The sequence below is a fragment of the Seriola lalandi genome, unplaced genomic scaffold, assembly GCF_002814215.2.
Source record: "Seriola lalandi dorsalis isolate HSWRI2012SDOR001 ecotype SW California unplaced genomic scaffold, Sedor1 jcf7180002054929, whole genome shotgun sequence".
NCBI lineage: Eukaryota > Metazoa > Chordata > Actinopteri > Carangiformes > Carangidae > Seriola > Seriola lalandi.
This window is the reverse complement of record NW_019525481.1, coordinates 1,645,009-1,657,948: the sequence shown is the minus strand read 5'-3', so window position 1 is coordinate 1,657,948 and position 12,940 is coordinate 1,645,009. Positions and strand designations below refer to the sequence as shown.

At 41.6% G+C, this 12,940-nt stretch overlaps 1 protein-coding gene across 1 annotated transcript in view; it reads right to left on the bottom strand.

Annotated features, from left to right (window-relative positions):
- Nucleotides 1-1,170: 1,170 nt before the first annotated feature.
- hsd17b12b (hydroxysteroid (17-beta) dehydrogenase 12b) overlaps nt 1,171-12,940 on the bottom strand; it is a 16,760-nt gene continuing 4,990 nt past the window's right edge. Inside the window, exons 2-11 of the mRNA XM_023393180.2 lie at nt 11,444-11,490; nt 11,116-11,191; nt 10,289-10,396; nt 9,909-9,973; nt 9,259-9,303; nt 8,548-8,582; nt 7,343-7,424; nt 6,570-6,635; nt 5,889-6,038; nt 1,171-3,013 (exon numbers count right to left, since the gene is read on the bottom strand). Of these exons, the coding sequence (XP_023248948.1) occupies nt 2,906-3,013; nt 5,889-6,038; nt 6,570-6,635; nt 7,343-7,424; nt 8,548-8,582; nt 9,259-9,303; nt 9,909-9,973; nt 10,289-10,396; nt 11,116-11,191; nt 11,444-11,490 (782 nt within the window). The 3' untranslated portion in view covers nt 1,171-2,905. The remainder of the gene's footprint in view (nt 3,014-5,888; nt 6,039-6,569; nt 6,636-7,342; nt 7,425-8,547; nt 8,583-9,258; nt 9,304-9,908; nt 9,974-10,288; nt 10,397-11,115; nt 11,192-11,443; nt 11,491-12,940) is intronic.

The window sequence follows — 12,940 nt, the reverse complement described above, 5'->3', positions numbered from 1 at the left end:
ACATGTAACAGTCATGCCAGAACTTTGTCTGGAGGAGCTCATCTGGTACTCCTCCTCAGGCTCTCCACGGTCTGCAGGAAGGAGCGCTGGGCTTGGTCCTCCTCCAGGGTGGAGCAGTCCTCCTCCTCCTCCTCGATGATGCCACACTGCACGCAGCGCAGGCGTGGCTCTCGTTGCCCGGCTCTACAGACGCAAGCCGTGGCCAGAGACTGGGGGAACTCCTCCATCACCAAAGGCAGCAGATGGGCAGGGAGCGTGTCCATGCTGGTCGCCATGGTGAACGTAGGCCCGAATGTGGGGTTGATCAGCTGGAGATAGTGAAGCTGTAGAGTAGATGTAGCGGTAGATATTCTGGTGTATCTGATCAGCTGTCTCCACTGCTCTGGGACAGATGATGCAAAAAAAAAAAAAATTTTTAAATACAATACTCAATCAGTGAGAGCTGTTTAATATTCAGCCCTGAGGGTTCTGCTTGATGAGAGATGATTTGAGAGATCCTGTTATTCCAATATGCTCTTCGTTCTGAAATCACAGAGTGTGTGTGTGAGTCCGAGCGAGCCGTGGACTTGAGCACCACGAGCTCTTCTTTATATACATCTCTGCCAGCCCACTCATTCCTTCCTTTGGGCATCCCTCCGCACACGGAGCCCTTCTCCCCTCCTACATTCTCAGTGATGACACATTTCCGCAGCTTCCATACCAGTGCACCGGAATAATCTCTCAGAAACTGTTGGCATGGGAACTAGGATGGTGATGCTTGGGAGGGAGGGAGGGAGGGAGGAGGCAGAACAAGTGTGGACTGTGAAAGTGACGAAAAGTGGTAAAAGTCCCTCAAGGAAGTTATGTGAGCTGATGGGTAGGTTGTAAAAGGATGTAACATAAAATATGGGTATGGGAGGGAGTTTTATTACACCGAAGAGTTTGTGGAGTTTTTTTTATTGTGATAATATATGACAAGAGATGCTATTTGACACCAAGATTTACACACTATACAGTTTTTACATGATTTTAACTCTGAGCTCAGTCATATTTTATCCAATTACAAACCCAAATAAGAAATTAAAACCAGTACTGTTCTCTTATCAGACCTTAGTGTAGAATAAAATATGGCCCGAAACAATAGTGACAAGATAGCATAAGAAGTCAGGACAAACGGATGACCAGGTTACGTTATTTGAAAAGCATATTTATTGTAGGCTGGAAGGACAAATACAAGATAGTTTTCCAGAGTCGGGACATAATAATAACATCCAGGTGTTCTGGTTTGCTCTGCTTTCCACATGACTCCCAGGTATTAGGAATGTGCCTAATGCCACTGCCCTTGAGAGAAGCTCTAGCCTTACAACTGAATTTGGTCCCAAGCGGCTGCAACTACACAGTCAGTATGAGTGAAATGTTAAGTACAAGTTTTATCTCCATTGGGATTAACACAGCATAAGTTAAAGCTGATATCTGAGCCAAGACAAGTGAAATATGAGACAACTACGGACTGACAGACTGTGCGGACACACAAACTCAACATACATGGGAGTTTTTTCAGAAGAGGAAGTCAAAGTCATGTATCAGAGGTTTTACATTATCTCATTGGTTTTGTTTCATCTGTAGATGTGGTTTAGTTTTAAAGCTCCATCCAGTCTAAAGGTCTCTGTCCATGTGTAGTGTGATTATAGATCAGGTCTAGCTTCTATATTAATACTGTGAAAGTATCAAAGCCTCAGTCCACAGAGAAATGCACACAGCCTGTATTCAGAAACTGAGCCTTAAAACCAGCCGTCAGGACTTCCTGTAACTTTGTGATGTCACAACAAAGCAGTCAACCAAGCCCCGCCCACCTGGACCCACCATCCAACCTTTGTAGGATTTGGTTTCTCTGAGTGTTTTTACCTGAAATCTGCTGTATTTTTATTGGATCACTCAGAAAACAGTCAGCCAATCAGAGGAGAGGCTCAGAGCCTCCTCTCTTCTGATTGGCTCACCGACCTGTTGTAAGAGCTCCAGAGAGAAGCCTGAGAGAGGAGATGTAAAACAACACTGAGATGGCTTTTAGTTTTTAAAACCGCAATTTATATCTTCTTATGGATCAACACGGGAGAAGAGGAGAATATGAACCTTTAACATTTTAGTAAAACAGATCAAACGTAGTCTGAAAGAATGTCAGACAGTAACGCCAGTTGTAAGCATTAATTTGAAAATCAGTTTAGTATGTAAACAAAACACAAATTTTAATATTCTATATTACACACAGCTTCTCTCTCCCCGCTGGCTATTCATCTACAGTGCCCCCTCTAAATTTTCTCAACAGTTGAAATATAGTTTGGTTCAATTATACAAGCAGTCCCTTCTCTACTTTGAAACTGATGTTATGAAATGAAAAAATAAGAATGAAGAATTAAGGATGCGATTAATAACACAAAAAAAAACGCATCAGCCTTTTAAATTGTTTAAGTGCTTTAGAAAATGTTAACAGTAAGTAAGTACTGTCCCTCAGTGTTGTACTAATTAGCTTTAAGCTAGTCCACATACTCACAGGAGGCTCAAACACACACACAGACACACACATACAGACACCTCCAACCTCACACACATCCACGTTTCCTGCATCCTTCCCTTCTCCTGTTGGGCTTTAGTTCTCAATCACAGTTTGCAGACAGACGATTAGCTTGTTTCCTTGTTAATGTTCCGCTCATTAAAGCTGATCACTCAATAAATAGAAACACTTTCGTCCAATATTTTTCACACTATTGTTTTGGATACGTGTTACGGCAACTGTGGCCAGTCACCGCTTCAGATCATCTATGAGTAGGAGGATCGGAGAGATGGGGGGGTGTTTAGTCAGAAAGTGTCACGTTTTCTCTTCTTGGTCCATAATGATGATGGTGTCTGCTGCTGCCGCTCCCCAGCCGATCTATCCCTGCTTCTGTTTCTTCAGGTAACGAGCGCGCTGGGACAAACCCATCCCCATCATGTAGCTGTTGAGGATCTTGGCAGGGAGCAGAGCTGTAGTCACCCAGCCCTGCAGAGGGGGAATTACATGGTCAGCTGGTGGCATTTACAAATAACAGATGAGCATTCATTATTAATTTCCAACCCACAGGAGCAAAAACTGCGGCGGGCAAGTTTGTGCAAAAGAGAATTCGGACAATTGTTGTACACTCTCCTCAGATTGTGTGCGAGTCTCTACACTTTTTGAATATAGATCATAAAACTGACATTTTCTATTTCAGCATTTTTAAATCTTTTCTCACTGTTTCTAGTCGTCACTTTTAAGATAAGGTGAACTTGAATCTATTTTTTATGTACTGTGCCTTAGCAGGCAGCTCAAATTACAGCGATAAACTCTTTTCTGCTTTAACTGTCACGTAAATTAACTCCAGCTTCGCAGACAACAGTGTGGCAGTTGAAACTGTTGATTTTGTTCTGAGGAACCCCCCCCCCCACTGTTTTTAATCCTCTTCTTAAGTAAGGAGCAGTTTTATGAAGCATCATAAATGGTTCTTCCATCGACTTATTATTCAATTCATTACCAATAGATTTCCTCTTAATTCTACTCTTTCAATTTGTCATGCTGATTTTCTTTAAAAGCTAAAAATGTGTTAGTATTCTAAATTGATATATCATTAAAACAAAGTTGGACATAATAATGGACCGTGAATTTAAATGATGCGTGGAGGAAGACTTAAGACTTAGACTATTCACTGTTGTTAGAGACAAAGTCTGCTACTGAGAAATGTTCGTTGTTTCTCACACACATCATGTCCAGCTTAACTTCATCAGCTCACACAACGTTTCACTACTTGATTGGTCAGTCACATCACAGCTGAGACGCTACTGACTTAATTTGAATTCCTTCAGTGTCAGTGGTTCGGGAGGTTTTTACCAGCAGCCGAATTATCTGCAGAGGCATCGTCCTCTCCAACTCAAACAGACCTGGTGATTATAACCAGTAAAAAGAAGTTTGTCACATTTAAAGTCAGAGTTTCGCCGACACGAGACGTCAGGGCCGAGTTGGGAGCTGAGACCGCTGCTAACCTTTGTTTAGATGTTTCTTTGATAACTTATGAACCAGACATTCAGGAGGTTTTAACCGGCAGCCGAATTATCTGCAGAGGTGTCCTCCTCTCCTTAACGAACGGACCAGGGGATTAAAACAAGTAGAAACACTGAATAAAGCAGGTTCACAGTGAAAATCAGTGATTCACAGGTCGTCTCAGAGCTGAGCTGTCAAACATTTCCTCAGCTTTGTTCTCGGACGTCTGAAGACCAAAATCCTTCATCTGGTTAAAATATAGAGTTGAAAACAACCAAGGTGTAAAAAAATGTATGTGGCTTAAAACTAGATAAAAATCGATTTTGAGGGTTCGGGCAGGAAACTACAACACTGACACAGGGCGCATAGAGGATGTGATGTCACTGACAGGCGACCAAATGACACGGACTGATTAAAATCAACTACTTGGGTTAATTTAAAAACATATATATCAAAGGTCTAGTTATTTTTTAGACATTTTAATTTGGAAAAGTTTCATATGTAACTTCCACATCCATTTAGTTGTATTATTTAACTCTATGGCTTTGACATTTTAATTGTGCAACAAAAGGAAATGCATAAACAGATGAATTAGAGCAATGATGACAGGACATATATAGTTGTTTGTGAATATGCAGAAGGCTGCAGATTGCAGCTTCACAGCAGTCTAAATCAGGAACTGGTGAACTGTGGATTATTACTGGAAAATGGACAGAGCTGTGGCTGCACAGTTGAGGGGATTATCAGATAATCACAGCTACATGTCTGCGGCTTGTGTTTTGGTGAAATACAGGGGCTGATGCCAGGAAAGGTTTACATTATCTGCACAGGATTTTTTTCCATGCTGAATATGATTTATTGACCACATGCACTGTAATGGATGGTGTGGTTGTTGTAATGTATATCAATAAACACAATCATTGATATTCAGATCACACAGTTCAACAACACCCAACAACAACAGCAACATGGAGGAAGTGGGAGGAGAAAATGGCTCTTGCTCTGTGACCTCTGCTAAAATAAAGGCGCCTCATAAAAAAAAAAAATAAAAATGAACTACTTTTGTTGTTTCTGTATCATTTCTGATGCTCGTGTCTCCTCCGAGTAATTACAGTGTCGGGATGCAGACAATACAGCAAGGTAGCGAAGCGTCCCACTCCATTATTTCAGAGGATGTTTACCTTTTGACAGATGCTTTAGCAACTGTTGACACAACATTAATTCAGCGAATGGAGACGAGCTGCTTTTTTTAAATATAAAGTGAAATGGCAGCCTGATGAGCTTTCGCTGCTGTCGCCATGACAGAACTCGACTACCTGCGTGTCAATTTTCCCCATTGTGTTTGAATGGTGTCGCTCTCGCGTGCTCCAGCTGTGCTTCAGCTGTGCATCCCCCCCCCCTCCTTTACGCCGCCATTCAGATTGCTAAATTCTTGAAGTGCATTTCAAGTATTCGGGCTCATTATGTAACGGACAGGGACATGCAGAGGAACAACCGGCCTGCAGAAAAACATTGTTAACAATAGCCAGACATTAAATAAAGAGCGTGAACACATAGAGATACAACGAGGTTTCTTTTTGTAGTACAAAGGAATCGTCTTTTCAGCAGCTGGAAGTGTGTTTCACCTTCTTCTACAGAGACACTGTTCGACTTTTGAAGTGTAAAATAGATTGTGACGGGTGAATATTTGGAAATCAATGAGGAGGCAGGTAATTTAATATTAAAGTATTAAACTAGGCAGAAACAGTTTTTGTCATTAATCAAAATGACGCCAATAAATCTGAATGAGTTTGGGGGAAAAAAGTTACATGTACTGTGTGTCTTTATTTGTTCGCTCCCAGCAGAACACACCCAGACTTACCATAATGGCGTGGGGCAGGTAGCCGTTGGTCTGGGTCTGTAGCCCCACAGTGTTGAGCTCAGCTGCCACGTAACGCTCCGGACTGGGCTTGTCCAGCGTAGCCCGTCGGATTTTACTCAGTTTGGTTGCAACGAAAAATGGCAGGACGCTCTGGAAAAAAGGAAGAAACACACACACACACACACACACACAGACACACACACACACAGGTTACATAAACGTGTCTGGTTTCACGTCAACACAGTGTTGAGACATTGTTTATTTTTCTTAAGCATTAACCATTCATTCAGACACAAGGCGATTCCGAGGGCTTTACAGAGACATGGAAACACAATAACAATGACATTAAAATGACATTTAAAAACAAGAAAAACTAATCTGAATAAATAATTATATGTAAATAAGTTATATCAAGATTGCATAAAATCAGGTAAAAACAAGCAAATGCAAATATGGCACAAGATTACAGAAGATACGTCTGTAATTTATTGTTAAGCTGCAGCAAATAGTGAAGCGGTGACAAGTTTCAGGTGTTCAGGAAGCTTGTTCCACAGGTGAGCAGCAGAAAAACCAAAAGCTGCTTCTGGGAGCCCCGAAGTAACCTGAAGGAGTTTTCCTTCAAACTGCGTTTTTTGACTGCAGCTGTGAACAACCAGACTTTGTTAAAACCATGTGATTTACCTGGATGATGATGCCTTTGCTCTTGTACTCAGCCTGGAGTCCTCGTGAGAAGAAGTCCACAAACGCCTGCACAAGACAAAGTCGGGTCAAACACCAGAAAGCCACGAGACTTCGGTTCTCATCACGTATCGCAATAGGAAAAAAAACTGCAAAAACTAGCAAAGAGGAAATATGTGCAATGCAATGACAGCTGTAATGAACTGAGGTGATCATTAAATTAAGCACTGAACTAAAGATTCAACCTGGATGTATTTTAGATGCACTTTTAAACTTGCACTGCAGAAAGTGGGATTTAGTAGATAAACATGACCCAGTATGAAAACACGAGCAAATTAATCAGCTGAAACTGTGAACAGCAGGCTGGTTTTTAAGCTAACAAACACACACGAGACGCTTATAAAACATTATGACGCCACATGCTCTCATAAACATTTTTAATTGGTACACCACCTCGGGACCTGAGTCAGTCGCCGACTTGTTTATATTCAACAATTAAAACAGCAAATATAGAGAAAGACGATCCTTCACTTTTTCCCTGCATCTAAATAAATGTTGAACTGGCGTCTACCAACATCGGTCGTCGTGTTTTTCCTCAAAAGTCTGTTGGTGGATTACACAGAATAATTCATTACCTGAGAACAAAAGGCGGATTTCTCCTCGTGGATGGCGGCGTATGGCGAGATGTAAAGCGTTTATGACGCCGAGATGCGTCTACGGATAACACTTCAGTTAACACTGGAGGAAAAAGGTCATGAACCGTGTATGGCAATTACCTTGGAGGCAGAGTAGACGGTGAGCAGAGGGACGGGGTACATCCCGCTGGCGGACGAGATGTTGAGGATGGCCCCCTTCTTCCTGGAAACACAGGAATATAAGCAAACGCTCTTTTAGGCTAAAAAGAAGAAGAAGCAGCAGAAGAAGCAGAGAGCACGAACGAAGAGGGAAAGAGAGAGAAGTGCAAACAAACACTTCACCCTGAAATCAATGGCAGGATGATCAGAGGACACGGTGCCGTGTGTGCTCGCCAGCTGAGCCGAAACTGCTCTCGTTGTAGATCAAAGAAAAGCTGGTAGATGTTGATAAGATCAAACACAGAGTAACATCAATAACCCAAGTATTTACTATCTGATGATATTCTTGTTCCAGCATGTGGCGCCTTCGTACGATATTCCATCCAAACAACAGGTGGACGATATTTCTGAGAAGTCAAGGGTTCATTAAGTTAAACCTGATTTTCCCATAGTCTGAATTTATCAGACAATTGTATAAACTGGATGTAACGCTTCAACACATTTACAATCCATCACATTATAATGAAAGATGGTAAAAAAAAAAAAAGCAATAATCCTGTAAAATGTAAACCCTTCATTGTCCAGAGCTGCTGCACAAATTAACATTTCAGAATATAATGTTAATTTTTAATTAGCACGTATTCCAGTGTTGATTAATTTGCGGGTGATAGCGTGTGTGTTTCTTCCTCAGCTTTTAAAGTTTGATTAAATTAAACTGGTCAGTTCTTTTTACAATCAGCAGATGTTTCGGTTGATATGGTTTTAACTCCAAAACACAATATTCATTTTTTTGTCAAAGAACTAAATACAAACCCTGCAGCAAGAAAAGATTCGAAAATGGCCTTTCTTCAAACATTCAATATTAACGCTCAGTTAAGTTTTATTTTTATGAACTTAAAAATAAAAATAATAAAAATTAAACAGCATTTGGAGCATGTGCAAAAAGCTTGGGCTCCCCACCGAGTCAGCACCGATCTTCACATCCAACTCCAGGGAGAACGACAACAAGAACAAAAAGTTCCCAAAATGTAGAACTTGCAAAATCAATCATTCATCTTAGACAACACGACTTCCCGTCATGTCACCTTTTCATTCAAAGCAGATAAACATTCATCGATCCACTCCGATGTGTTGGTGTCAGTTAGTAAAGATTCACAGGAGTCAGTAACGCATTAACTTGAACTTACCTCTCCACCATTCCAGGTAGAACAAGACGCGTCATCTGGAAAACAGTGGAGAGAGACAGAAGGTGATGAGTGTGAGAAACAGAGTGAAAGTCATTCGTGTGTGTGTGTGTGTGTGTGTGTGTGTGTGTGTGTGTGTGTGTGTGGGTTTGGTCGGTAAGTGTGTGGAGGAGTGCATCCACATGTGTAAATGTGAGTGTGTGGATCATGTGTGAAGAGGTGGTCGGGGAAGGAAGACAAAGAGAAAAGGAAATGATAATGATAGCAGAGGGAGCAGTTTAAAGAAATATTGGACTGGGAACTGACGAATATGGAGAAGAGGGATGGAAGTTACTTACTGCGATTTATGTCAAAGAGAGAGTGTGTATGTATGTGTGTGTGTGTGTGTGTGTGTGTGTGTGTGTGTGTGTGTGAGTGTGTGTGTCTGTCTAACTGACAGAGGATCGAAAACTTGGACAAACATTATTCAAAGGCAGCCCAGACGTCACAGTGACACGTCCAACATTTACAAGTCTACAGAGTCCATGTTGTGCCTGAACCATTTATTTAAGATAATCTCTGCACTTAGTAATTAGTTTTTTATTCTTTTGAACGTCTCCTCTTAAATATCAACTTGTGTTTTCTCTTTGACCTTAAAATGAGAATGAATGATGTTCTAGTGACTCAGTCAGAAAAAGCCTCGTTACATCAACGTCTTAAAACACTAACACTCACCTGGCACACTGATGTGATGTTAATGTTGACCATCGTGTCGATGAACTGAAACAAGAAGAACAGGAGCGTTACCGCAGCTTTGGTCAGTGTGTTTGTACTTTCACTTCTACATATTGTCGATCAGACACGCAGGTTATTCTTTACAGATGTTATACTGCGGTTTGTTGAAGCTCTCGATGGTGGAAACGGCACAAACGCTCCCCACACTCAGGGCTTCTGCTGCTACAGCCTCCCTTGGTCTGGTATGACCAGTAGCGTAAAGTGGCTAACGTTAGCTACTGTTAGCACATTTTAGCATGGCTGTTTTTTGTTTTTTTTTATTTTGCTTTTGTCATAAAGTTTGATGCCTCTCCTCTACTTGTGCCATTGTTGCACAAAGCAGAAATGACACAGGCTGACTTTAGAAAAGCAAAGATAAATCAGTGTTACTAGTTAAAAACAGGAGACGACATTTGATCAGGTCTCATCCAGCTGGCCACCTCTGTGCAGTTTCATTTAGTCTGAAGCTGCACATGACGGCCAACCTGTCCACTCAGCTTATGAGGCAGAAAACTGATCTGAAGTAAGAAGTGTGTGAAAGACAGAAAGCCTGTTTGATATAATTATTCATACATTCAGGAAAGACAGAATATAATAAACCTTTAACTCACAGTGTCGAGGTTGGGGACATTGAGGAAGAATTCAGGGTAAGAGTAGGATACTCCAACATTGTTCACTGTTAAAAGAGAATAACAACAGCACTGTGACTTTCTGAATCCAACATCATGAGACGAACTGACGGATGGGAAAGAGGATAACGTTTCGGTAGATGTGGAATTCAGAGTGTTGTTCCTCTCTCCAATCTACGGAGGGCAGCAAAGGGCTGAAGAAGCCAGGATAAATTAACCTTTATGATGACATGACAAACTTACATTTATCACAGAGTATTATATAGTATTTCCTGATGCCTATATGCCTTGGTTTAAATTGAATTTCCCATTTCATATGAGCAGCTTCATTAAATTTTATGCAGCTGCTGCTGCTGTCTTACCCAACACTCCAACCTCCAGCCCTGCAAGTCCGTCTTCAATCCTGGAGTAGATATCTACAGCGCTGAAGTCTGCGGCGATCGTCTTGGTCTCCACGCCACATTTGCTTGCTGAGGGCGCAGATATGCAAAAAAAAAAACATTTTAATTTAGTAAACAGATGAGAAGTTATAAAAAAAAAAAAAAAAAGAAGGTACCAGAAACCAGTTCTCACATTTATGAATGAGCTCAGGGAGAGAGAGGGGGGGAGAGAAAAATGATTAAACCCTGAAATGATCCTTCACCATCAATGAGGATATCCCTCCCTTAACATAAAGCTTTCATTTAATTGGGCAGATTCACTTTCAGCTCCAGCAGGAGGCTTCACTGCCTCACAGCCGAAAAGCACGAGGGTCCCGCCGAATCTCCATTCGACGAGGGCTCACTTCAGCAAAACACACAAACACACAACTCAATGCAACATCATTTGGTCGTTTGTCATTTTTAGCCACACGGTGCAACACGGATGCAACATTTCAGGTTCGGGGCGAATGAGGCTTCGTGGCTGCACGGATCAGCAGCTGTCATACTTAACACATGAGCTATATTAGTCTGGTGCCTCTGGACCACAGGTACTGCTGATTTCCCCTGACTGTGAGATGTGGGATTAGTTCGACTGATGGATTAAACAGAGTAATATCGAGCTACGTGCCCGTATTTCACAGTGATTTATACGAAACTCATCCTCGAGAATCTTCACTTTCCGTTCATTCTTCGCCGTCTGGTGACGTTTCTGTCTGCACTTACACTGCATGTTTCAGACAAACAACAACTAAAAACATACAACTCACCGATCGCCTTGGAAACGTCGTCCAGCTTCTCCTGAGAGCGGCTGATCAGCACGATTGCAAAGCCTCTGCGGGCGAGCTGATACAAACACACACACACACACACAAAAAAAAAAAAATGTGTCAATAAAAAGGCGACAGAGGCAGCGCAACAACACAAGTCGCTCGTTCTGCCCCGCAGCGATGATCAAACTGTAATTGGTCTGAAATCATCTTGTGCTCAGAAAGTCATTAATGAGGCAGGTGTGTTAGTTAAAAATCAAAAGTGTTTGACAGGAACAGAGACAGAAATGCTTCCCGCCTCCCTCCTATGAGTCCCGGGGAATCTTACCTCCTCCGCGTAAGCTTTCCCGATCCCATCTGTGGCTCCTGTCACAACTACAGGGCGAAAACAGGGACAGACAGAAACTGGATTAGCAGGATCAAAGTTTGTGCTGTTCAGAATCAAATGTTAAAACACTGAGAATTCAAAAAGGCGACATACACCTCTCCATATTCACTGATAAATTCACATAGAGGAAGAATGGATAGATTATTTCCGTGAATATAAAACTGGGGCTCGTTTGGCTGCTTGATAAAAACTCGTTGCCCTTGTATATCTTTGTACTTCTACATTCATCAGGGTGGATCCACAGCGTGAGAAAGGAATATAAATTAGATGAAAAAAGGAGCACAGAGAAAATTAATGTTGCCGCCCAATCGCATCCTCATATTAATGTGTACGGGCTACAGCCTCACACACACTGAATACTGAGTGTTTGTCACTGGAAAACAATGAAATAAATAAAATAAAAACTCATCTCTTACATGGTCAAAAGTATGTGGACACAAAAGCATCTCGTTCATAAGCATTCGTCTCGCCTCGGGACTTGGCTCCAGGGATTTTTCTTTCCCAGGCCTTGGGCCAAGAATTGGACAAAAGTATGTGGACACTTACACTATTAGATAGAGGAGGAGTAGATGTATTTCTATATTTAACCTCACACTTTAAACAGGCAGTGTCAGATCTCACTGTAGTCTGAAAAGTGCTCAGCTTGTGCTTATTTAAAAGAAATATTTTTATTTATTTATTTGTTTATTGTTTATTTGATAGGGCCAGTGCATGTTAATGAACATCAGCACAAAATACACAATGTAAACATGCCGGATTGTACATCTGTAGTATCTAGGCAGGTAACATAAAACAAAAAACAACTACTACAAAATCTGCACAGAAGAAGAAAATATTTTAAAGGGGATGTTTTGCCTTTCAGATTCATAAACAGATGTTTGTTTGTTTTTTCTTAATTTCCTTGGTGTGAAATCAAGACGAAGACAGAGCACCAATAATTGTTCACACCGCCGAACCAGTGCAGAAACAACATAACGGTGCAAACCACCATAAAGGAATAGACAAAGAGCGCCACCTACAGGAACATTACCATCACAGAAACCCAGTGGTAAAGATGTCAAAGAGTTGAGGAGTGATCCCTGGAAAGTGCAGCGCAAAAAAAAAACAGCAATGATAAACCGAGCACAGAGAAGCTTCAGAAAAATAAAATAAATGGACTTTCAAGGGTAAAGGGCTGAACGTCAGCGTAGACAGATGAACTGCCGGATGAGGTACGTGGAGAGCAGCTGAGGTGAAGAAGGAGGACAAAAAACGAGGGAGGGAGGGAGAGAGGGAGGGAGGGAAAGTGAGGTCCTCTCTGTCATCAGTGGCAGTCGAGCGAACAGATGCCCTGGAACTGCCTGGCACAAAAAGCAGCAGCAGCAGGGGAACTATTTTTAGCAATTCCCATCTTTCAGAAGCAACTATTCATCACACCTCTGGCTAAATATAACAAAA